The 24715-nt window shown below is 33.9% G+C and overlaps 1 protein-coding gene across 1 annotated transcript in view; it reads right to left on the bottom strand.

The window, feature by feature from the left end:
• LOC148950288 (galactose-3-O-sulfotransferase 3-like) overlaps positions 1–21480 on the bottom strand; it is a 54222-nt gene extending 32742 nt beyond the window's left edge. The window contains exons 1-4 of the mRNA XM_089091825.1: positions 21381–21480; positions 20725–20851; positions 19392–20009; positions 5635–5805 (exon numbers count right to left, since the gene is read on the bottom strand). Coding sequence (XP_088947951.1) covers positions 5635–5805; positions 19392–20009; positions 20725–20851; positions 21381–21480 — 1016 coding nt within the window. The remainder of the gene's footprint in view (positions 1–5634; positions 5806–19391; positions 20010–20724; positions 20852–21380) is intronic.
• Positions 21481–24715: the final 3235 nt, after the last annotated feature.

Raw genomic sequence — 24715 nt, 5'->3', positions numbered from 1 at the left:
CAGAACTTGATGAACTACTATTATCATCACTCTCAGATTCCTTAGAACTCTCCTCATCGTCACTAGAACTCTCAGAACTCGAAGAACTAAACTTTCTTTCTTTTCTTATTTTAAGATTAAAATCTTCTTTAGAATTTTTTCTTTCATTTCTAAGTGTGTAATTTTCTTTAGGGGTTGGTACACAATTGCTTCCTGGATCAAAAATTGAAGAAAAGTGACCATAAGAATCACACGAATCATGTTCAGCGACAATACCCTTTTCTTTCGAGCTATATTCGTCTTCAGAGGTCAAAGCCAAATCGTCCCGTATATCTCCAGTGTCGGGTTTGTCATCGGTTGGAGTTTCTTTCGAGCTGTCTTCAGAGCTCAAAGCCAAATCGTCCCATATATCTCCAGTGATAGGTTTGTCATCGGTTGGGGTTTCTTTTAAACTACCTTCATCTTTTGAGCTCAAAGCCAAATCATCCAATAGACCTTCAGTGGTAGGTTTATCGCCAAAAAATCGATCTATTGGGACTGTGAGAGGAATACTAGCCTCCGCTACTCTGGATGGCTGAGAATCACTGTCAAATGTATTTTTGACACATCTGTCTATAACAAAACAATCGACTTTGTTATTTAGAGTCAGTGCACATAAATTATCTGACCGAAGTATTTCACTTTGAGGTTCGTCCACGTTTAATCTATTTATCTTGTTCAAATTTCCATTCTGCTTTAATCCTAAAATCTCTTCCGATGCTTTTCTTTTAGCTGAGTTTCTTTTAGATTCGTTTCTATTTAATGCTTCTTCTCCTGAAACAATTGGAACACTGTTATCATTATTGCGTGTTTTAACTAGATCATGATTACTAGCCAAGTTTAATTCTTCATTATTGGAACAAAAATTTGTGTTTGATCCACGCATAGTAGCGTCATCTTGGTAGAAGTTATGATTAGACCAATCATCGTATACAAAAATTTTGTTCGGCTTGTCTAATTCCTACTCTGGCCCCAACATCCAACATTTTATCTCCTGAAAAAAAGCTATCGCAACATTCGTTTTTATTTGACGCTGCTTTTTCTGGAATGATTGCTACATTAGTGTTGTTCCTTGACTCTTCCCCATTATCAAAGCCCTCAGAAAACTTGGTCTCATCAACACAGGGCACATTGGTGCTTGGCGCATAATCGGTAATATTACTTTCAAAGACATTATTTTCTGAAGAATACGTAGCTGTAAGATTTTGTCCATCTTGTAAAATTTCAATGGTCTTTTGGTTGTTTGTTATGAAATTCATCTTTAATTCCTTTAAGCTGAGTTAGATTATGCAAGATTATTTAAACGGAAGCGCATTTTACTGACCAATATGCTAATTGAAGATTTCATATTTGATGATAGTTGTTTCCATTTAGTTTTTTGTAATAGATGTGTGATAGCTGGTCAAAATGTTTTTGAGCTTTTTATAATAACAGTTAAGATTGTTAACGAAAGAAGTTAATGCATAACTGCTTTATGGTTCTAATGACGTAATAACATGAAGGCACTTGGGCAACTGAATTATATCAAATACTTTAACTTCTTGCAGTGTCTAGAGAGAGTATCAAATATTAAAAAAAATTGTTGAAGTCCATTTTTCGCCCAGCAAGTGAAAGTTCATCACCAAATGACTTGTTAACTTCCTCACCAACAGCCTAAAACTATCCATCGATATAGACAGCCTATTGTAATTATTTCTTCTCGTTTTAAATTTGACTTGACTGTTCATTTTAATTTCTGTGCGTTCTAGGTTTCATTTGTTAATTTATACGGGTATTAATTTTTTCCAAGTGACTTGATTAACCGTTTTAATTTCTGGCTTCTTTTCTGACGTTTGTATAAATGAATTTTAATTGATCATTCATTTATATTCAATCTTTTATAGATTGTTTCTTTTCGTTTGAAAATTATCTCCCTTTCACTATTTTAGTTTCTGTTTTTTAAAGGTTTCATTTATTCATTCCAAGTGATATTAGTTATTTTTAAGTTTGACTTGATTTGACTTCTTAATTTTCGTCCGTTCTTCCAACTTTTGTTAAAATCAAGCATAAAGTTTCACTTATTCATTCATATTCAATACTGTTCGTTACAAGTTTGACTTTACCATGAAACTTTGGTTCTCATCGTTTTAGGTTTTAATATCACTCTTTACTTTTTGTGTTAAATAATTAATTTTTTTTAGTTAATGTAGATAGGTCAACAGAGAAGAGAAAATTCCAAGCATTAATTAATTTGTTTTAGCGTCTTCTCTCTACAAATTGGGAAAGGCTTGATAGTAAGCCGTTTTCTTTATGTGTATACCATGTTTTTTTACTAAAAAAAAAAAAAAAAAATTACACTCTAAACCCTGATATATTTTTTTAATAAAACAGAAAATACAGGTATAGGTAAACGGCGGAGTGCAGTAGAAATAATAAAATATATACTTGTGGTCGTCAGGCTGTGCTGGATGCTGGTGGTCATTTGCCAATTCCGAATGACCATGATGACATTTGTGTCATACAGGACTCTGTAGTAGGTCCTCTTTTCTACAATGTGACAATGGGATTTTTGGGAGTTTATTTGATGCCATTCGTTGGATATGACCAAACCAGCAGAGTTGCTGACTTCTAATTTGGTCCATGATAGATCAGTGGAGAGCAGTGGAGAGTTTACAGAGGTCTTCATTAGATACTTGGTCAATGTAGGTGCTGCATGCTATGGGACAGAGGTGAAATGCATGTAAATTTGTTTCAAATGCGGAGATTCGACGATCGTTATCAACTTTAATTGATCAAATTTCGCTTGCATACACAGCAATGGGAATAATGAGAGAGTTAAATATCATCAGTAACATCAATACTCTTATGTTTCGATTGACTAATAAACTAAAGCTATCATCTTTAGGGACTAAAAATTCAGGAAATACATTGTGACATATTGCTGGTACATCCCTTTCTATAAATGCGAGTACGGTTCAGACTGTCGAAAATGAAACCTCATGATTTGGCCTTTGCAAAATTCGCAAATTTGCCTTGGTGCTCTGTAAGACTCTTGAGTGAGCTATTTCCTGGGGAGAGATTTTTTGTCTTCTCTTACAGGGATATGGAAATTGCAAATATAGTAAAGACCAATTTGCTAGATTTTGAAACTAATAAGGCTGCCTGCAGCTCCAACAAATATCCGGGTATAAAGAAAGCCATGACTACACTGAAAAGTGAGCCTGGTTGCTATATATAGCCTCCTTCTGTCCCTTCAGGTGTTCTGATAGAAGTTAAAATCGTAGAGGGTGAGCTAAAAGCTCAACATGCGTTTACTTCTTACTTTGATAATAGGCCTATTGGAAAAACTACAGTCTCCTTTGTATCTCCTTCTTCTTCTGTAAGGTCTTATCTTAAACCACCTTAAAATAGGCTTTGGAGCCTACCTATGCTTTCTCGAATTCTTGATTTCTTTATTCCATATTTTTTTTCATAATTTTTTTTTGGTTTTAGGGCAAAGCATCATGCATATGCAACTCTTTTGAATTATTCAAATACAGCTCTTGACTCTAGTCTGTTACCTGCTGCTCTTTTTCTGGATGTACGAAAAGCATTCAAGTCAATAACACATGCGATTCTTCTTTGGAAACTATCCCATGTTGGCACACAAGGGAGTACATATTATTGGTTTCAATCACAGTTATCTGGGCAAGTCAGCTCGATTGATCACGCTCTTTTCTGACCCGTCTGAAATAGAGTTTGGTGTCACGCAAGGAACTGCGATTGGGCCGATATTCTTTTTAATCTTTGTTAATGACCTCATAAATGCGATTAAAAATCTAAAATCTACCACTTTCTGTTGTCTTTGTCAACCCGCATCTGCCACTATTTGTGATAAAAGCTTGTCTTTCTGGATAAACTTATTGCTTTTGCTGATGACACTACTCTTTCCATAGCCGGTAAAACTGAGTCTGGTCCCGTTCAAAGATGATTGTGCTTTTTGAATGATTTATTCAGTGCTTTGATAGTAATTACTATTCCTTTTTCTCATTTTCTCAAGAGTTCCAAAGGCTTGCTCTGGTTTAAATGAAATAACCGTATCGAGGTGTTTCCTACGTAGACAAAAGGATTGATGCGTTCGATTACTATACATTTTGTTCGATGGAAATCTTTCCTTTCTAGCACCATATTAGCCTGATTCAAATAAAGGGCTCCAGAAGCCTCGGGATCCTTAGAAAATTTAAACACATATTTTCAGAGTGAATCTTGAGTATCCTGTTTTACAGCTTAGTTCAGTCTTATGTTTCATACTGTTTTATTACTTGAATGTCGACTTTTCCTTGTCACTGAAGTCAGTTCCAAATCTTTATGATAAATCAAGGACTCCTGTACAGGAAACTAACCGTTCCTTACTTCAACCCTTCAACTTCAAATATCTTTATTTTCTGTCTTGTGCTTCTTTCACTTTTTCAAGTAACATGGTCACCTTTCTGCTGCCCTATGTAGTAAAACATCTTTAACTTCGGAGTATTCAACTGATCATATCTACATTTCCAGTAAATTACAGATCCCCGGTTTTCCTTGGAGTTGATGTCTCCGGATAAGGGTTACCGTTTAATTGAGCTGGTAGAATCATGCACTACTCTCCTGAGTAGCTTGTGATTTTTGGCATTGTTTAGGTTAGCGACTGGATTATGGATTGTGTGTGTGTGTGTGTGTGTGTGAGTGTGTGTATGTGTGTGTGTATGTGAGTGTGTGTGTGTGTGTCCGTGTGTGTGTGTGTGTGTGTGTGTGTGGGTGTGTGTGTGTGTGTGTGTGTGTGTGTGTGTGTGTGTGTGTGTGTGTGTGTGTGTGTGTGTGTGTGTGTGTGTGTGTGTGTGTATGTGCGTTGCGTCTCTTGAGGGTGTGAATGCATTATGCTAAAAATATTTCTTTGATGTATTTGTTTCAGTCTGTTTCCCCTGTTTTTTCCTGGCCATAGTGTCTTATCTTACGGGGGTGCGTAGGTTGAAGTGGTTGTTGTAAATTTATTTATAAATAAATCTGAATTCTGATCTGAATTCCGAAAGATCTAGGTTTTTGATTAGTTATCAAATACCGCTCATCTCAAATAAATACATATTGACGGAAAAAATCCTAATCGAGTCATTTGGACATAACGAATATAATTTTGAGAAGGAAATTGTTTAATTTTATACAATGAGCTCTGATATTTTAGCATAAGCTCTTTATATGATCTTATTGTTTTTGTTTTATTTGCCCACGTTTGGTCACCACTCGTGCACCGCTTACCCCGAATTCCTTTTTTCTCAATTTTTTTTTCTTTTCTTCTTTCATTTTCTCTTCTTGACTTTCATTTTCATGCTTTGTGGTATCATTTTACCTGTTTTTTAGTTTTTTATTTCTTTTGATTGTTTGACGATGTGTTCAATCCTTACGTTTGTTACCCCCAACCATTACACACTCTGCTCTCCACTGGGTTGTATCCTCATTTTTTTTTTGTGTTGTTTTGAGTTTAGGCAATAAATTCTTGTTTATAAACTTTTTCTCATTCGTTTCCAATCTGTCTGTAAGTAAAACCTTACAAAAATAAGATCAAAAATATATTTTTTTTTTCATTTATCGACAATACAGAGAAAAAAAAATAAAATAACTTACCTAAAACTTCTTTTTAGTTCAATTTTAAACATTCCAAAGCGTTTCGTAGGATCTTTGGGCTCCAAATCAGGTCTTACTAAAACTTTACAGAACCTATGTAGTTGATTATTCAAACCACGAAATATTTTTGTTTGTTGTATAACCCTTCCGACCACTCTTTGTTCAAGCTTCCTAAAAGTAAGTAATGAGCAACCAAAAAGGTCAATCAAGTTAGGTCAAATTTCAACTAAGATTCTAATCATCAGAAAACAGAACATTCGGAACTAACAAATAATCAACCTTAAATCATGCATGCTCCTTATTTCATGGAATTTAAGTTCTATATTTTCTACAGCTTAAAGCCATATTTTAATAGTTTGATATTCCCCAACAGATATCGTATCGCAAATTTTACACTGGTTCACTTCTCATACTACTCTTCAGCCAAGCTTTGGTGGGCGTTTTTGAGAAAACATTTTCCCACGTTTCACTTTTCCTCAGCTATGCTAACCCTGAGCGGACACCAGATATCAATCGTGATGTCATTTATCCGTAGTAGTGATTAAACTCTATCGCTGATTTATTGAAATTTATTTTTATGGGAAAATTTAGGTAGTCTAATCAGGTGTATTTCTGAAGGTTTCAATTTTATCACGCAAATGTTAGAAACCACTAGAACAAACTGCTAAAACCAAGACGAAACAAATGTACGATAGGTACATTGGTCAATGCGGCTCTTGAGTTTTATAATTAACAAAGAATTCCTAAACATATAAGGCAGGGGCTAGAGGCTTGTTTAGAGCTACTAGTATCCCATCTCTGCTTTCTGGATGTCAAGTACGAGATAAACACGTGGTTTTTTTATTGTACCGATGTTTATGTGTATGGATGTCTATTTTTTATTGTATTTGAGGTTTGATTGATTCTTATTACTTGATTGTTTATGTGTATGGATACATGAATGTTTATTGTCTATTGTATTGTATGTATTACGATATTTATTTTATTGAAATATTAATGTCTGTTGTTAGTTGTACGGGTGTTTATTTGATGTTTATTATATCGGTGTTTGTGTGTATTGATGTATAAATGTTTATTTTTTATTGTATGGTGTTTATTTGGATGTTTATGTGTATGAAGGTCTATTGTTTATTGTATTGGTGTTTATTTGGTTATGGGTGTCTATTGGTTATTGTATTGGTAGTTATTTGATGTTTATTGCATGGATGTTAATCGGTATAAATGAATGTATCAGAGCTGCTTACTTTATGATTCTTTGGGTTAGTGCGTGTGTATGGATGTGGGAATGTCTATTGTTTATTGCACCTGTAGCTATTTGATGTTATTTGCACGAATGTATATTGGTATTAATATAAAGATGAACATCGTTTATTGTGTGAATGTATGGATGTCCATTTTTTATCGTGCTTTTGGTTATGTGATGTTTATTGTATAAATGTTTTTGTGCATGGATGTATAGATGTGAATTGTTTAAAGTATTGTGTTTTTTAGTATGTTTATGTGCATGGATATATAAATGTTTTGGTATCGGTATTTATTTGATGTTTATTGTATGTATGTATATATATGATGGGACTTATGCGAAACGTACAGAAGGAACTTTAGTTTACAGAGCCAATTGCTTTAAATTTGTAGCTAGAAATAAAGACTAAGAGATGCTTCAAACGTTTCTCTGGCTGAATTGCGCATCTTTGGTTAGAAAAAACCTAGTTTTGGACAAAAATAAGCCATATCCATAGAATAGCTCTTAATAGAACTCTTTTAAGGCTGAACTCCAATTTTTGCAAGAAAATTATAGAAAACACGGTCAAGACACATTTCTCTGATTCAATTGTGTATCTTCGGTTAGAAAAGCTAATTGTGGAGAAAAAAAGAACCATTTCTATAGAAATAACTCTTAATGGAACTTTTTTAAATGTCAAATTCAATGATTATGTGGAAATTTTTGCATGTAGAATTTGGTCTAAATACATTTCATTGTTTCGGCTGCTCAACTTTGGTTATACTACGTCCAGTATTGGATAAAAAATGAGCTATTTTCGTAGAAATAGATATTAACACGTCGACTAAAAGTGTAACATCTAATGTTTGTGAGGAAATTGTAGAGAGTTCGATCAAAATACATTTCTCTGATTCAATTGTGTATTTGCGGTAAGAAAAAGCCTAGTTTTGGATATAAAATGAGCTATCTCCATAAAAATAGCCTTAAATACAACCTGTTTAAGTGCCAACTCCAATTTTTGCCAGGAAATTATATAAAATACGGTGAATATACGTTTTACTGATTTAATTGTGTATCTTCGGTAAGAAATCGCCTAGTTTTGGATAAAAATGAGCCATTTCCATAGAAATAACATCTGATCGAACTTTTGTAAGTGTGAACTCCAATTTTGCAAGGAAGTTATAGAAAATGCGGTAAAAATACATTTCTCTGGTTCAATTATGTATCTTCGGTTGTAAAAACCCTAGTTTTGGATCAAAAATGAGCCATTTCAATAGAAATAGCTGTTAAAAGATCTTATTTAAGTGTGGACTTCAATTTTACATGGAAATTATAGAAAATATGTCCAAAATACATTTTACTGATTCAATTGTGTATCTTTGGTCAGAAATGCCTATTTTTGGATAAAAATGAGCCATTTCCATAGAAATAGCTCTTGATAGAACTTTTTTAAGTTTGAACTCTAATTTCTGCAAGGAAATTATAGAAAATACGGTAAAAATACATTTCTCTGATTCAAATGTGTATCTCCGATTAGAAAAAGTCAAATTTGGGATCAGAAATGAGCTATTTCCATAGTAATAGCTCCAATTTTTGTAAACTCCGATTTTTTAAAGGAAATCATAGAAAATATTGTCAAAATACATTTCGCTAATTCATCTGGGTATCCCCGGTTAGAAAAAGCCTAGTGTTGGATCAAAATAGAACCATTTCTATAGAAATAACTCTTAATGGAACTTTTTCAAGTGTTAAGTCTCATTTTTGCAACGAATTTATACAAAATATGGTCAAAATATATTTTTCTGATTCAATTATGTTTCTCAGGATAGAAAAGCCTAGTTTTAGGTAAAAATGAACCATTTCTATTGTAATAACTCTTGATCAAACGTGTTTATGTGTGAACTTAAATTATTGCAAGGATATAATAGAAAATACGGTCAAAATATTTTTCTCTGTTTCAATTGTGTATCTATGGTTAGAAAAAGCTTTGTTTTGGACCAAAATGGAGCCATTTTCATAGAAATAGCTCTTCATAGAACTTTTTTAAAGTATGAACTCCAATTTTTGCAAGGAAATTATAGAAAATACGGTACATTTCTTTGATGCAATTGTGTATCTTCGGTTAGAAGAAGCCTAGTTTTGGATCAAAAATAAGCCATTTCCATAGAAATATCTCTGAATAGAACTTTTTTTCATGTCTTAAAATGACATGCAATCTCTGGTGAACCTAATTTTTTGATTTTTTTTCTTAAGCAGCCACCCTCATGATTTTTACAATTTGATCATAGTTTCTATGGTTTGGTCTTGTTGTTGAGCTTAAGTTGATAGGATTTAATTCAATATTACCTAGATTAAAATTCAGATTTGTTGCTGTAAATGAAAAAGATGGCAGCACTTGAGGTAAGGAAAACGTTTCGCTGTCTAGAATTTTAATGTAAAACTCATTGAAATTTTTTTTTATTTTTTCTCATGCGGTCTCTCTACTGGAACTCTATGGCTGGTCATCGACAATACTTGTGTTATTGTATGATTTCGATCATTATTTATTGTGCACTGGAAGGATAAACGTATATTTCTTATTTTAAAAAAAGTGAAGATGAAGTATTTCAAGAAAGTGTGTTCACTTGATACTGTTATTGTAGCATTGAATACTGACAAAGAAAAATATTTGAACTATGAAACAAGCACTAGTGGTAACACTATTGGATAAGTATGTTTGCACTGTAATGACATTAAGGAATTAAATTTCTTTGGAGTACCGGAAAAAATCAACTCTTATGATGGTGGTTATGCGAGAGTGAGATCTCCAGAGATGATTGCACTCAAAAAGAATACCAAAATAAAGATAATAGTTGATGAAGAGGGGCATCTTCTTGCTAGTGCTTGTGGTAACATGTTAACCAGTGTTAAACCCTATCGCCAGCTTTCGGCTATTAGCATTCAACAGAAGGTCTAAAGAAGACAGGCTTACTCTTCTACTAATATCACGTGCCGGAACTGTTACCTGTGTAAAAATAATATGGCAATAGACAGTGAAATTGCTGGCAAAATAAAAAAGGGCATTGACAGAAAATATCACTAAGGAATATGAGTAGATAAAAACAAAGTGCCAGCAAACGTTACTAGCATCATCGACAGTTTATCAATAGATACAGTCAATGAATTATATAATACCATTGACAAAACTCATATTGAACCTGTAGCTAAAACCCTGTTAAAAGCCATGTATGACAGCGAAATGGAATAAGTGCCATGTCAAGAGAAAACATGATGAACCATTTTATGGAAGAAATTCAAAACATTTAAATTTCTAACAAGATATTAATAACATGTAGCATTATTTTAATAAAAAATCTCATTGCTTTACTTTGTTATGTTTCCATTATTTTCTTAGCGTAAGCTAGCAATTCCATCGAGTGTCTGTCTGACTAAATCCTGATAACTGTTTTGTTAGGTTTCACCTTAAAAGTTGTTTTTTCGAAGTGTTTTCTGTTTTGTTAGGTTTTACCTTAGCGTTTTTTTCAAAGTTCTGGACAAGTGTCTTACAAGTTCTGAATGAATTCATAGAAATCAAAAGCATTGCATAGAAATCTGCAAAAATTCATAAGAATCAGGGTCAGCTCTAGAAATCCAGATTAAACCAAAGACATAAAGACAAAACTGTAGGAATCATGACGAATACACTGAAATCCTAACGAATTCATCAAAATCAAGACCAAACCCTAGAAACTAAGACCGCCCTCTTAAAATTCAGAAATATTCATAAAATTCATAACCAAACTGTAAAAATCAGGGCCAAACCTAGAAATCCAAATCAAACCATAGAAATGAAGATCAAACTGGAGAAATCATGACCAACCTCTAAAAAATCATAACCAATTGAGATAAATTTTGTCGAATTCATTAAAATCAAGAAGCAACTGTAGAAATTAAGGTCATCCTCTTAGAATCCGAACATATTCATAAGAAATCAAGACCAAACTGTAGAAATCAGGACCAACCCTATAAATCCAGACCAAACCACAGAGGTCAAGACCAAAGTGTAGAAATCATGGCCAACGTCTAAAAAAATTCATGAATAATATCCTACGAATTCCTACGAATTCATAAATATAATAAACAATTGATAGAAATCTAGAAGGATTAATAGAAATCGTACACAATGCATAGAAATCCACTCAAATTCATAAAAATCAGGGCTAATCTTAAAAATCCAGACCAAGCCAAAGACATCAAGGAAAAATTATATCAATTCATAGAAGAAATCAATACATTGAAATCCTGATGAATTCATAGAGATCAAAATCAAACTGTGAAAATTAATGGTATCCTCTTAAAATTCAGACATATTCATAAAAATCATGACTAAACTGTAGAAATTAAGGCCAATCCTTGAAATCCAGACAAAGCCACAGAAATCAAGACCAAACTGTAGAAATCATGGCTAAACGCAACAAAGTTATGACCAATATATAGAGATCCCGTCAAATTCATAAAAATCGAGAAAAAACTGTAAAAACAAAGGACATCCACTTAAAATCTGGACATATTCATAAAAAAGCAAGACCAAACTATAGAAGTCAAGGCCATGCCCTAGAAATCCTGACCGAATTATTAAAATCAAGACCAAAGTGTAGAATTCATGGCCAACACAAAAAAAAATCATGACTTATTAATAGAAATCCCGACAAATTCATAGAAAACCATAACCAAACCATACAAATCCTGAAAAGTCCCATAGAAATCATACGCTATACATAGAAATCAATAGACATTCATTAAATTTAGTGTTAATCCTAAAAATTCTGATCAAGCCAAAAGACATCGAGACAAAACTATAGAAATTATGACTGCTCCATACGAATCCACAAGAATCCCATAGAAATCATAACCAATGCCCAGAAACTCAGAAAGATTCATAGAAATCATAACCAATGCATAGAAATCCAAACGAATTCATAAAAATCAGAGCCAACCCTAGAAATCTAGACAAAACCATAAAATTCAAGACAAAACCATAAAATTCATGACCAAACCGTAGAAATCATGGCCTACCTCTAAAGAAATCATGACCAATACATTGAAATACTAACAAATTCATAAAAAACAAGACCATGCTGTAGAAATTCAGACCAAGCTCTTGAAATCCGGACAAATTCATAAAAATCAAGACCAAACTGTAGAAATCAGGGTCAATCCTAGAAATCCAGACCAAACCATAGAAACCAAGACCAAACCGTAGCAATACAGACCAAACTATAGAAATCAAGGTCAACCTCTAAAAAACTCTGACCGATACATAGAAATTCTTACGAATTCATAAAAATCATTACCAATACATAGAAATCTGGTAGAATTAATATAAATCATACGCAATATATAGAAATCCCCACAAATTCATAAAAATCAGGGTCAAACTCAAAAATCCAAACCAAACCATAGAAATCCAGACCGTAGAAAACACGACCGGTCCATAGAAATCCAGAAAAATCATAATTAATGCAGAAAATTCAGGAGAATTCATAGAAATCATAACCAATGCATAGAAATCCAGACGAATTCATAAAAATCAGGGCCAACTCTAGAAATCAACACCAAACCACAGATATCGAGACCAGACCTTAAAATCAAGAAAAACCATAGAAACACAGACCAAACCAAAGATATCAATACAAAACTATAGAAATCATAGTGAATCTCTGAAAAATCTTGACCGATACATAGAAATCCAATCGAATTAAAAAAAAATCAAGACCAAGTTGTAGAAATTAATACCATCCTCTTAAAATCCGTATATATTCATAAAACTAATACCAAACTGTAGAAATCAGGGCCAATCCTTGAAATCCAGACCAAACCATAGAAATCAAGACAAAACTGATATAACTATGATATAGCTGATATAACTCTTTAATTTCCTTGCAAAAATTGGTGTTCAAACGTAAAAAAGTTCTATTAAGAGCTATTTCTATGGAAATGGCTCATTTTTTATCCAAAACTATACTTTTTATGACAGAAGATACACAATTGAATCAGAGAATGTATTTTGACCGTATTTTCTATTGTTTCGTTACAAAAATTGGAGTTCACACTTAAAAAACTTCTGTTGAGAGCTATTTCTATGGAAATGGCTCATGGCTCATTTGTTATCCAAGACTATGCTCTTTCTAACCAAAGATCCACAATTGAATCTGAGAAATGTATTTTGACCGTATTTTCGGTAATTTCCCTGCAAAACTTGGAGGTCACACTTTAAAAAGTTTTAATGAAAGCTATTTCTAGAGAAATGGTTCATTTTTTATTCAAAACTGAGCATTCCATAACCAAAAATGCACAACTTAAACAGAGAAATGTGTTTATACCACATTTTCCATAGTATAGTTGTAGTAATTGGAGACAACTAATAATACTTAAATAAGTATTATTAAGAGCTATTTCTATGGAAATGGCTCATTTTTTATCCAAAACTGGGCTTTTTTTAGCCGAAGATGCAAAAATGAATCTGGGAATGTATTTTTACCGTATTTTCTATAGTGTACTTGCAGAACTTGGAGTTTAAACTTAAAAACCTTCCGTTAAGAGCTATTCTATGGAAACGGTTTATTTTTGTCAAAAAATAGGTTTTTTCTCACCGAAAATACACAATTGAATCAGAGAAATGTATTTTGACCGTATTTTTAACAGTTTAGTTGCAAAAATTGGAGTTCACACTTAAAAGTTCTATTAAGAGGCATTTCTGTAGAAATGGCTCATTTATGATCCAAAACTAGGCTTTTTCTAACCGAAGATGCACAATAAGTATCCCCTAGTCTTTATCGCTAGCAACACATTTAGAGCAATTGGCTCTGAAAATAAATATTCCCTCGCGTTTCGTATCAGTCCTACCATATATATACATCCATACAATAAACATCAAATAAACAACAATACCATAAACATCCGTACATTAATACGTGGAAAAATTCATACAATTAACATCAAATAAACACCCACGATGCAAACCGTGAACAATACTACATTCATTCAAAAAACCATTCAAATACGCACCATGCAATAAACGATAGACATCTATATATCCTTCTAAATGTACATTCGTACAATAAAAATCAAATAAACACCGATACAATAAACAACAAACATCCATACACATAACCGTCCAAATAAGCACCATACGATAAACAACTAAGATTTTTATATCTATATACAAAAGCCTACAGATAAAAAGCATCTAACTAACACAAGCACAACAAACAGTACACTTCCATATATCCATACGCAAAAATCACTCAAATAAACACCATAAAATAGACAATTGACATCCTTCAATCCATAACCATTTACATCCATGTAATAAACATCAAATAAAGACCAATACAATCATAGGCAGCACAATAGTGCTGCCTAAGTAATGAACAATGTTGGCGCAATGTATTATTTTTTTTGTGTGCGCACCCGGGCATTTCGAATCGAAAGAGTTGTGGTAGAAACTTCGAAAAGGGCTCATTCGATTTAAAATTCGAGTGGATAGTGCCCTTTTTAATAGTCAACAGTGATTGGAGGGCAACTAGCTCCCCCAAGCCCATCATTCCCCCAAACACATCCAATGAAAATTTTGAGATAACCATTTTGTTCAGTGTAGTCGATTTCCAGATAGAAAATATCTTTTTGAGGAGGACACTCCCCCACAACCCTCGGGGCAAGGGTTTTAAGTTATGCCCTGAGGGTATATAAGAACGATGTTGGCACAATGTGTTATTTATTATTTTTTTTCCTTTAGAGCAGGGCACTTCATATCGAAGAAGTTGCCGAAGAAATCTCGAAAAGGGCTCATTCCATTGGAAATTGGAGTGGCTTGTGCCCTTTTCAATAGTCGAAAGTGATTGGAAGGCAACTAACACCCCTTTCACATCCACCAATTCCCGAAACACATCCAATCAAATTTTTGAGATAGCGATTTTGTAGTTGATTTCCAGATAGAAAATATGTTTTCGAGGAGGACACTCCCTCACAGCTTTCAGGGCAAGGGTTGTAAGCAATGCCCTTGGGGCATATAAGGTTCTTATAGAAGGCGTTGTCGTAGAACTTCAAAAAAGACTCATTCTATTGGAAATTCAAAGGGCTAGTGGCCTTTTTAATAGTCGAAAGTGATTGGAGGGCAACTAGCCCCCTATGTACACCTATCATTCCACCAAACACACCCAATCAAAATTTGAGATAGAAATTTTGTTCAGCGTAGTTGGTTTCCAGATAGAAAATTTGTTTTTGAGGAGGAAACTCCCCCACAACACTCAGGGCAAGGGTTTCAGTTATGCCCTGAGGGCATATAAGAACAATGTTGGCACAATATATCATTGATTATTTTTGCCTTTAGAGCAGGGCTCTTCGTATCGAAGAAGTTGTCTTAGAAACTTCGAAAAGGGCTCATTCAACTGGAAATTGGATTGGCTTGTGCCATTTTTACAGTTGAAAGTGATTGGAAGGCAACTAACAACCCTTCCGCGCCCACCATTTCCCGAAACACAAACAATCAAAATTTTAAGATAGCCATTTTGTTCAGCGTAGTTGACTTCCAGATATAAATTATGTTTTTGAGGAAGAAACTCCTCCACAGCCTTCAGGGCAAGGGTTGTAAGTTATGCCCTGGGAGCATATAAGGTTTATATAGAAGGCGTTGTCGTAGAAACTTCAAAAAAAGCTCATTCGATTGGAAATTTGAAGGGATAGTGTACTTTTTAATAATCGAAAGTGATTGGAAAGCAACTAACCCCCCTCTCACGCCCACCTTTCCCCCACAAACATCCAATCAAATTTTGAGTCAGCCATTTTATTCAACGTAGTTTTAAGTTCTATAAAATAGGTCTTTGAGGATTACAACCCCCTCACAGCCATAGGGCAAGGGTTGTAAGTTATGCCTTGGAGGTATATAAGGTTATAGAACGTGTTGTTGTAGAAACTTCAAAAAGGGCTTATTCGATCAGAAATTGAAATGGCTAGTGCCCTTTTTAATTGTCGAAAGTAATTGGAAGGCAACTAAAACCCCATCCAAACCCACCATTACCCCAAACACGTCCCATCAAAATTTTGAGATAAGACAGTTTGTTCCAAGCAGTTTAAAGTTCAGAAAATTATACCTTTGAGCAGGACACTCCCCCTACAGTCTTCAGGGCAAGGGTTATAAGTTATACCCTGTGGGTACATGAGTTTTTATTGAAATCTTTGTCGTAGAAACTTGAAAAACGGCTCATTCGATTGGAAATTCAAAGGTCTTGTGCCCTTTTTGATAGTCGAAAGTGATTTGAGGGCAACTAACCCCCCTCTCTCGCCCGCCTTTTCCCCAAACACATCCAATCAAAATTTACATACACTTTTTGTTCAGCGTTGATGATTTCCAGATATAACTTATACCTTTGAGCAGGACACTCCCCCCACAGTCTTCAAGGCAAGGTTTATAAGCTATGCCCTGGAGGCATATAAGGTTTTTATTGAAATCTTTGTCGTAAAAACTTGAAAAAGAGCTTATTCGATTCGAAATTCAAAGGACTAGTGCCCTTTTTAATAGTCGAAAGTGATTTGAGGGCAACTAACCCCCATCTCACGCTCACATTTTCCCCAAAAACATCCAATCAAAATTTTTAGATAGCCATTTTGAAAGTTTTGGAAATTAGGTCTTTAAGGATGACCACCCACCCACCCCCCACAACCCTCAGGGTAAGGGTTGTAAGTTATACCCTCGGAACATGTAAGGTTTTTATAAAAAGCGATGTTGTAAAAACATCAAAAAGGGCTCATTCAATTGAAAATTGAAAGGGCTAGTGCCCTATTAATAGTCGAAAGTGATTGAAGGGCAACTAACCCCCCTCTAACTTCCACCATTTCTCCAAATACATCCAATAAAAGTTTTGAGATATCCACTTTGTTTAACGTAGTCGTAAGTTCTGGAAATTAGGTCTTTTAGGATGATAGACCCCCAAGAGCCCTCAGTGCAAGGGTTGTAAGTTATGCGCTGGGGGCATATAAGGTTTATGTAGAAAGTTGTTTAAAAAAAGGCTCATTTGTTTGGAAATTGAAATTGCCCTTTTTAATAGTCGAAAGTGAGTGGAGAGTAATTGACCCCCCTCTCACGCCCACCTTTTCCCCACAAACATCCAATCAAATTTTGAGTCAGCCATTTTATTCAACGTAGTTTTAAGTTCTATAAAATAGGTTTTTGAGGATGACAACCCCCTCGAAGGCCCTCAGGGCAAGGGTTGTAAGTTATGTCTTGGGGGCATGTGAGGTTTTTATAGAGAGTGTTGCTGTAGAAACTTCAAAAACGGCTTATTCGATTAGAAATTGAAAGGACTAGTGCCCTTTTTAATTGTCGAAAGTAATTGGAAGGCAACTAAAACCCCTTCCAAACCCACCATTACCCCAAACACGTCCGATCAAAATTTTGAGATAAGCCATTTTGTTCCACGCAGTTTAAAGCTCAGAAAATTATACCTTTGAGCAGGACACTCCCCCCACAGTCTTCAGGGCAAGGGTTATAAGTTATTCCCTGGGGGGATATGAGTTTTTATTGAAATCTTTGTCGTAGAAACTTGAAAAAAGGCTCATTCGATTGGAAATTGAAAGGTCTAGTGTCCTTTCTAATAGTCGAAAGTGATTTGAGGGCAACTAACCCCCCTCTCTCGCCCACCTTTTCCCCAAACACATCCAATCAAAATTTAGATACACTTTTTGTTCAGCGTTGTTGATTTCCAGATATAAATTATACCTTTGAGCAGGACACTCCCCCCACAGTCTTCAAGGCAAGGTTTATAAGCTATGCCCTGGTGGCATATAAGGTTTTTATTGAAATCTTTGTCGTAAAAACTTGAAAAAGAGCTTATTCGATTCGAAATTCAAAGGACTAGTGCCCTTTTTAATAGTCGAAAGTGATTTGAGGGCAACTAACCCCCATCTCACGCTCACATTTTCCCCAAAAACATCCAATCAAAATTTTTAGATAGCCATTTTGAAAGTTTTGGAAATTAGGTCTTTAAGGATGACCACCCCCCCCCCCCCCCCCACAACCCTCAGGGTAAGGGTTGGAGGTTATACCCTCGGAACATGTAAGGTTTTTATAAAAAGCGATGTTGTAAAAACATCAAAAAGGGCTCATTCAATTGAAAATTGAAAGGGCTAGTGCCTTGTTAATAGTCGAAAGCGATTGAAGGGCAACTAACCCCCCTCTAACTTCCACCATTTCTCCAAATACATCCAATAAAGTTTTGAGATATCCACTTTGTTTAACGTAGTCGTAAGTTCTGGAAATTAGAACTTTTAGGATGATAGACCCCCAAGAGCCCTCAGTGCAAGGGTTGTAAGTTATGCGCTGGGGGCATATAAGGTTTATGTAGAAAGTTGTTGTAAAAATTTAAAAAAAGGGCTCATTTGTTTGGAAATTGAAATTGCCTTTTTAATAGTCGAAAGTGAGTGGAGAGCAATTGACCCCCCTCTCACGCCCACCTTTTCCCCAAACACATTCAATCAAAATTTTTGATAGCCATTTTGTTCAACGTCGTTGGAAATTTTGCAAATTATGACCTGAAAGATGACAACCCCTCCTCCCCCCACAGCCCTTAAGGCAAGGGTTGTAAGTTATGGCCTGGGGGCTTATAAGGTTTTTATTGAAAGCGTTGTCGTAGAAACTTAAAAAGGGCTCATTCAATTGGACATTGAAAGGGCTAGTGCCTTTTTTCAGAGTTGAAAGTGATTGGAGAGTGAGTAACGCCCCTCTCACGCCCACCATTTTCCCAAACTTATTCAATCAAAATTTTGAGATATTCATTTTGTTCAACGTAGTTGAGAGTTCTTGAATTTATGTTTTTAGGATGATGAGCCCCTCAGAACCCTCAGTGCAAGGGTTGTAAGTTAAGACCTTGGGGCATATAAAGTTTATATAGAAAGTTGTTGTGGAAATTTCAAAAAGGGCTCATTTGATTGGAAAATGAAATTCCCCTTTTTAATAGTTGAAAGTGAGTGGAGAGTAATTAACCCCCCTCTTATGCCCACCATTTCCCCAAAAACATTCATTCAAAGTTTAGATATAGCCATTTTGTTCAACGTGTTTGAAAGTTCTGGAAATTATGTATTTTAGGATGACAAAAACCCCAGAGCCCCAAGGGTAAAGATTGTAAGTTATGCCCTGGGGTGCTGAGTCTGCCATTTGCCACTTCGGTCTTGGAGCTAGATATAGCAGGGGATCAAGACTTCTTCACTTTGCCATGACGAATGATTTGGTCATTACCAATACCTTATTCCAATACCTTATATATAACACCATTTATATACATATATATATATATATATATATATATATATATATATATATATATATATATATATATATATATATATATATATATATATATATATATATATATATATATATATATATATATATATATATATATATATATATATATATATATATATATATATATATATATATATATATATTATTGCTAAGCAAAGGAAAGCAAGGGAAAATGTTATAAAAATAACAACATACCTTCTAAAAACGCCGTAAAGCATTACATCAGCTTTGAGCCATCTCTCCAGTAATATTTTTTGATTTGTAGTTAGCTTGTACTTCATATCCTTTTGTCTTTCAAGTATAGGGACATATAACATCTGTCCAATATGCGTTCCAAGTAAATTGTTCAACAGGATTATTGATTCATCAAAGTATTCTGTTATCATTACTAAATGGAAACTGTCATCAACTTGGTTTATGAATGCATTGATAGCTGTCTCATTATCAAAAGATTCCTCTTCGAGTCCAAGTGTATAAGAAATTTGGTTTTGTCCGAAAAGTGCCGTCAATCTGTCTTTCCTAATTTTATCTTCCTTTAAATTTTGGATGAATTCTTCAAAAGAAGATACGTTATAAAATTCTCTCATATCCATAAAATGAAACATAGATTCAAATTGATCAACAGGGTTTCGCATAATTGTTATATAAAGAGAATCCTCTCCTAGTATTTTCTTGACATTGGTCAGATTCCACCTCTCATCTTCAATAAATACATTAAATTTTGAAACATTGGCGGGAATGGAAGGCTCTAGGAATGCGAACGCAATTGACTTTGTTTTTAGGTCGAAATGTTGCCCATAGAAGTAGGATATCCTTAAAAAAATAAAATTTTATATAAATTTGATCATGATAAAGTTCCAGGTTCCCCCCTCCCCTCTATTACTTTAGGGGTATCTGAAAAATGGACAGAATCAACTCTGTGACGCAGCGTTGTACAGAGATATCCGGGCCAAATGGAGACTTTCAAAAAGTTCATCCTACCACACCATGTAACGCCTCATTAGACAGCTTTTTCCTAACAACTGCCCTCTTTTTTAGAAGAAATCGCTACTGCACAGATTCCAATTACTATGATCATCGACCAAATATTCCCCTTTGCACTATCACTAACAGATAGGGCCTGACGACTCGCAATCCTTCTGATTCTCAGCCAACAACTCTCTATGTCTTAGAACTGAACGAAAACCGAAACTTTCAATAAGCACCCTTGTTTATTCATATCTGTTTCATAATTTATCTGGTAACTTATAAAATAACTTTTTCTTTTGAACTTATCTGCATGTTTTTTTCTAATAACATAGATTTTACCTGTGCTTAACTAGTTTCATTGATATATTTGTTTTTAGAAGTATTGATTTTCAACAAATTCAATCTAATTCTGCCTCAACCTGGAATCTGTGGGCAATATACTATTAACTTAAAACTCAGTATTTCATTCAAATCAGCAGACCATATAATACAAAAAAATGATCATACAACAAAAATAAATAAACATTAAAGATAAAAAAAAATCAATAAATAAACCTACCATTTCTTAGAGGCTCTTTGCCAAATAGGCAGCATAAGACAGAATATAGTGGCACATGAAACTTGAAGCTTGAAATAAACAAAAAGTAGTTTGCATAAGATGTGAGACCACCAATGAGCAGTGACTACTATGAATGAGAAAATAAAAATTAAAACCCAAAAAGTAATTAAAATGAACAAAGAAACCAAATCTTAAAGAAACACTAATTACCAGCGTGGAGCAAATTAAAGACGAAACAGCATTAGATAGGATGGTTGTTGCCAGCTCTCTAACCCCCCAAAAGGCTAGGTGAATTATATACGCTTTACTAAAAAGTAAATAGATTGCTCAAGCAGAAAGTTCTACTTAGCAAATGTTTTTTTCAATATGTTTGAAAAAGGAATTTTGAAGGAAAAAACGATAAAGTTAAAAAAAAACTTTTCCACGACAGTAAAACTGAATGAATTGTCATTAAGGCTTTACGTGGAGAAATATTTACTACTAATGACGGTAGTGTTTTATGTCACGGTGAAACAAAATCATGCACTTTGTAGGCATTGTATTATGATGAAATTCATTCTGATTCTTGCAGTTGCTTCTCTTCTAATCGCAGAATTCTCTGCACATAATTTTCGTTTACGATTTGATGTGATCCTTGCTTTCGCTTGACTTCTAACCACAGATTTCATTGTCCATTTCCTTTGTAATTCTTTGTGATGCTTGTTGTCGCCTGTCATCTAGCCAGAGATGTCGTTTTGCTTCATTTTGGTTCACCATTACCTTAGACATTCTTCTATTCTCTTTGCTTTAGCTGTTCAGAATCATTCATCTTGTGTAATTTCGTATGATATCATAGGTAAAAAAACACTCTTTTTCCGCTTTTCTTCAGTGATTAAATTTTTATTTTAATTAAGTTTTATATAATTCAATAGCATTCAAGCATGTTCCATTGCAAATACCCTCTGCAACATCTAATTTGAGAGTCAGCATAATTATCGTGTCATTCTTTAGTTTTAAGCCATAGGATGGCAAGTTAGGAATTTCAATCGAATTAAGGAACTCTGGCGTGAATTTAATTCCTCCTTCCTGTTCATACTTCACACAAACATTACTTTTATAGGATGTATATTCTCCTGGGAGGTGATCGACAATCTCTTGTAAAATTTCGCATGACATCATAGAAACCAAAAAAAAGTTTTTTTCTCATCTTTTCCCCAGTAATTGTAAGTTCAATAACAACCAGGCATGTTCATACCCTATTGCTATTTTATTATTATTATGGTATTGTTATTGTTAGGTATGTTATACAGTGTCCATAAGAGGTTTTTGTTTTCTTGTTGTTTTTGCCATGGCTCGAAGAAGCCTTTTGAGCAATGACTTCATTACAACAATTCACCATTACTTTAAACATTTTCTGTGCTCTTTGCTTTAGCTGTTCGGAATCATTCATCATCTTGTATAATTTCGTATGATATCATAGATAAAAATCATTCTTTTTCAGTCTTTCCCCAGTAATTATATTTTTGTTTTAATTAAGTTTTACATAATTCACTAGAATTCAGGCATGTTCCATTGCAAATACCCTCTGCAATATCTAAATTGAGTGTCAGTATAATTATCGTGTTATTCTTTAGTTTCAAACCATAGGATGGCAATTCAGGAATTTCAATTGAATTAAGAAATTCTGGCATGAATTCAATTCCTCCTTCCTTTTCATACTTCTCACAAACATAACTTTTATAGGATGTATATTCTCCTGGGAGGTCATCGACAATCTCCTGCAAAATGTTGCATGACATCATACATACCAAATAAAAAATATACATGTATATATATATATATATATATATATATATATATATATATATATATATATATATATATATATATATATATATATATATATATATATATATATATATATATATATATATATATATATATATATATATATATACATATATATATATCTATGTATGTTACCGTGAATGTCCGCAAATTGGTAAATTTGTGAGTGTCGACATTTACTGTTGAATAACTGAAATACCAATTTTTCTCCTTGGATCTAGTCGGCGTTGCCAGTCAAATTTTTCAATTTAATGCAAGGTTTGATGATGGGAGGTTAGATTACAATAGATTAGGTTTGGTGAGGTTGGGTTAGGCTACCATAGACTAGGTTTTTAACCCATTACTGATATTTATGACCAAATTTAACCTAAACTAATCTAACTTGACCTAACCTAAACTAACATAATCTAACCAAACCTAACTTTAACTTTTACCATCATAGCTTGAATAAGACTGAAAAGCCTGACTCGTAAAGCCAATTTAATCCATGCAGAGTAAAAAAGTTTCAAACTTTTGGTTTTCTTTTTTAAGATTTTTGAATTGTTGTAATCCCTTGTTAATATATACATATACTTTTGCAATTACCAATGTTTTGCTCTTTACGCAATTTAATGTCTTTTCACTTTTCATACTGTTGTCTGTTCAAATATATTTTGTTATTGAATCTAGTCCAATTTCTAACAACGATATGTACTAGGTTTCAAACTTTTGGTTTTCTTTTTTAAGGTTTTTGACTTCTTGTAATCCCTTGTCAAATTAGAGAATCATCATTTGTAATAGTTGCAAATTTCCGTTTTTTTGGCCTCCCTTCTGACAGTATATAATTGGTTGCGTTTAATTCTTTTTTAAGGTTTTTGAATTGTTTTAAGCCTTTGCTAAAAAATCCATATATAGAAGCCTCACTGTAAAGTTACCTTTTTGTTGGGTTTCTTTAATTTCATTGTTTGTAAGAGTTTCTTGGCTCTTTTCTCCAATAACAAATCAATTACAATTACAATTCCATTAACAACTCATTAAAAAGCTAACTATTCAAAAAAGAAGTTCCACCTAAACAATTCTGATAATGTCATTGTATTATTTACTATCCATCCACCTAAGCGAAGTTTTTTTTTTTTAATTAAAAAAATCCCACCTCCTCACCTCTCGGTGAAATAATAATCTTTTTCACTTAATTTCAAACTTTAATGTCACCTACACTAATTTAAAAATAACTTTTTATTCTTTGAAATTTGGATTTGTGTTGCCAAACGTAATTGACAAAGACATGGTATACTACAAAAAAATTCAAATCTGCAAAAAAGTACCATTCCCGGTTTAGCAGGGTGCCCTTCTGCCATAGGGTACCCCTTTTACCGTGGAAATACATTAATTATAGACAAATAATTTTCATAAGACCTTGTTCTCAATAAACTATACTCTCCATCCTCCCAACGTTCCCTCAACCCGAAAACAAACCTAGAAGGAATAGAAAGTTCTGCCCTTACAATATCTTTAGACACGCCATTATAATCCTTCTTTTAAAACACACAAATAAACTACTAAAACCATTTTTATACCCATTTGGCTACTAAAAAATCAAAGAAAAACCAACAAAAAATAAATTAATATGATATATTTTAATACTGACACAAATTCCTCAATTTTTTTTTTTTTTTTTTTTTTTTTTTTTTTTTTTTTTTTTTTTTGTAGTATGCGTAGCTTTAAGCCAACAGGACAATATAAAGTGAATAAAGATAGGGACCTATGATTCTCCCAACTTACATACAATTTTGGAGTAATACAAAAAGTTACCCTTGTGGTAGTGTAGTGGAGCTAACCCTTCCAACCGGTCGGGGGATTTAAGGTTCAATCCCACACGCCGCAAGGGAACTTTTTCAAGGCTATTAAATAATTATTGTTTTAGTTCTTTTTAATGTATATATGCTTCATGTGCAATTTTGCCTGCATCATAGAAACTAAGAACGATAAAGCCCCTACTGAGGCAAATATGACGCATATATGCTTTTTGAGTGTATTCATGGTGGCTGGCGTTTACCCCTCCCCCCGGAAAATACCCATCGGAAAATACTCCCTTAATAATACCCACCCCTCCGTTTAAAATACCCCCCAAGAAAATACTCCCCGCGCAAAATAAACACCTCCCGTAACCCCCCCCCCCCCCGGA

This window comes from Artemia sp. Qi Xiang Cuo, chromosome 7, assembly GCF_049724085.1.
Source record: "Artemia sp. Qi Xiang Cuo chromosome 7, ASM4972408v1, whole genome shotgun sequence".
Lineage (NCBI taxonomy): Eukaryota > Metazoa > Arthropoda > Branchiopoda > Anostraca > Artemiidae > Artemia > Artemia sp. Qi Xiang Cuo.
The sequence above is the reverse complement of the archived record's forward strand: the minus strand, read 5'-3'. Positions and strand labels throughout refer to the sequence as shown.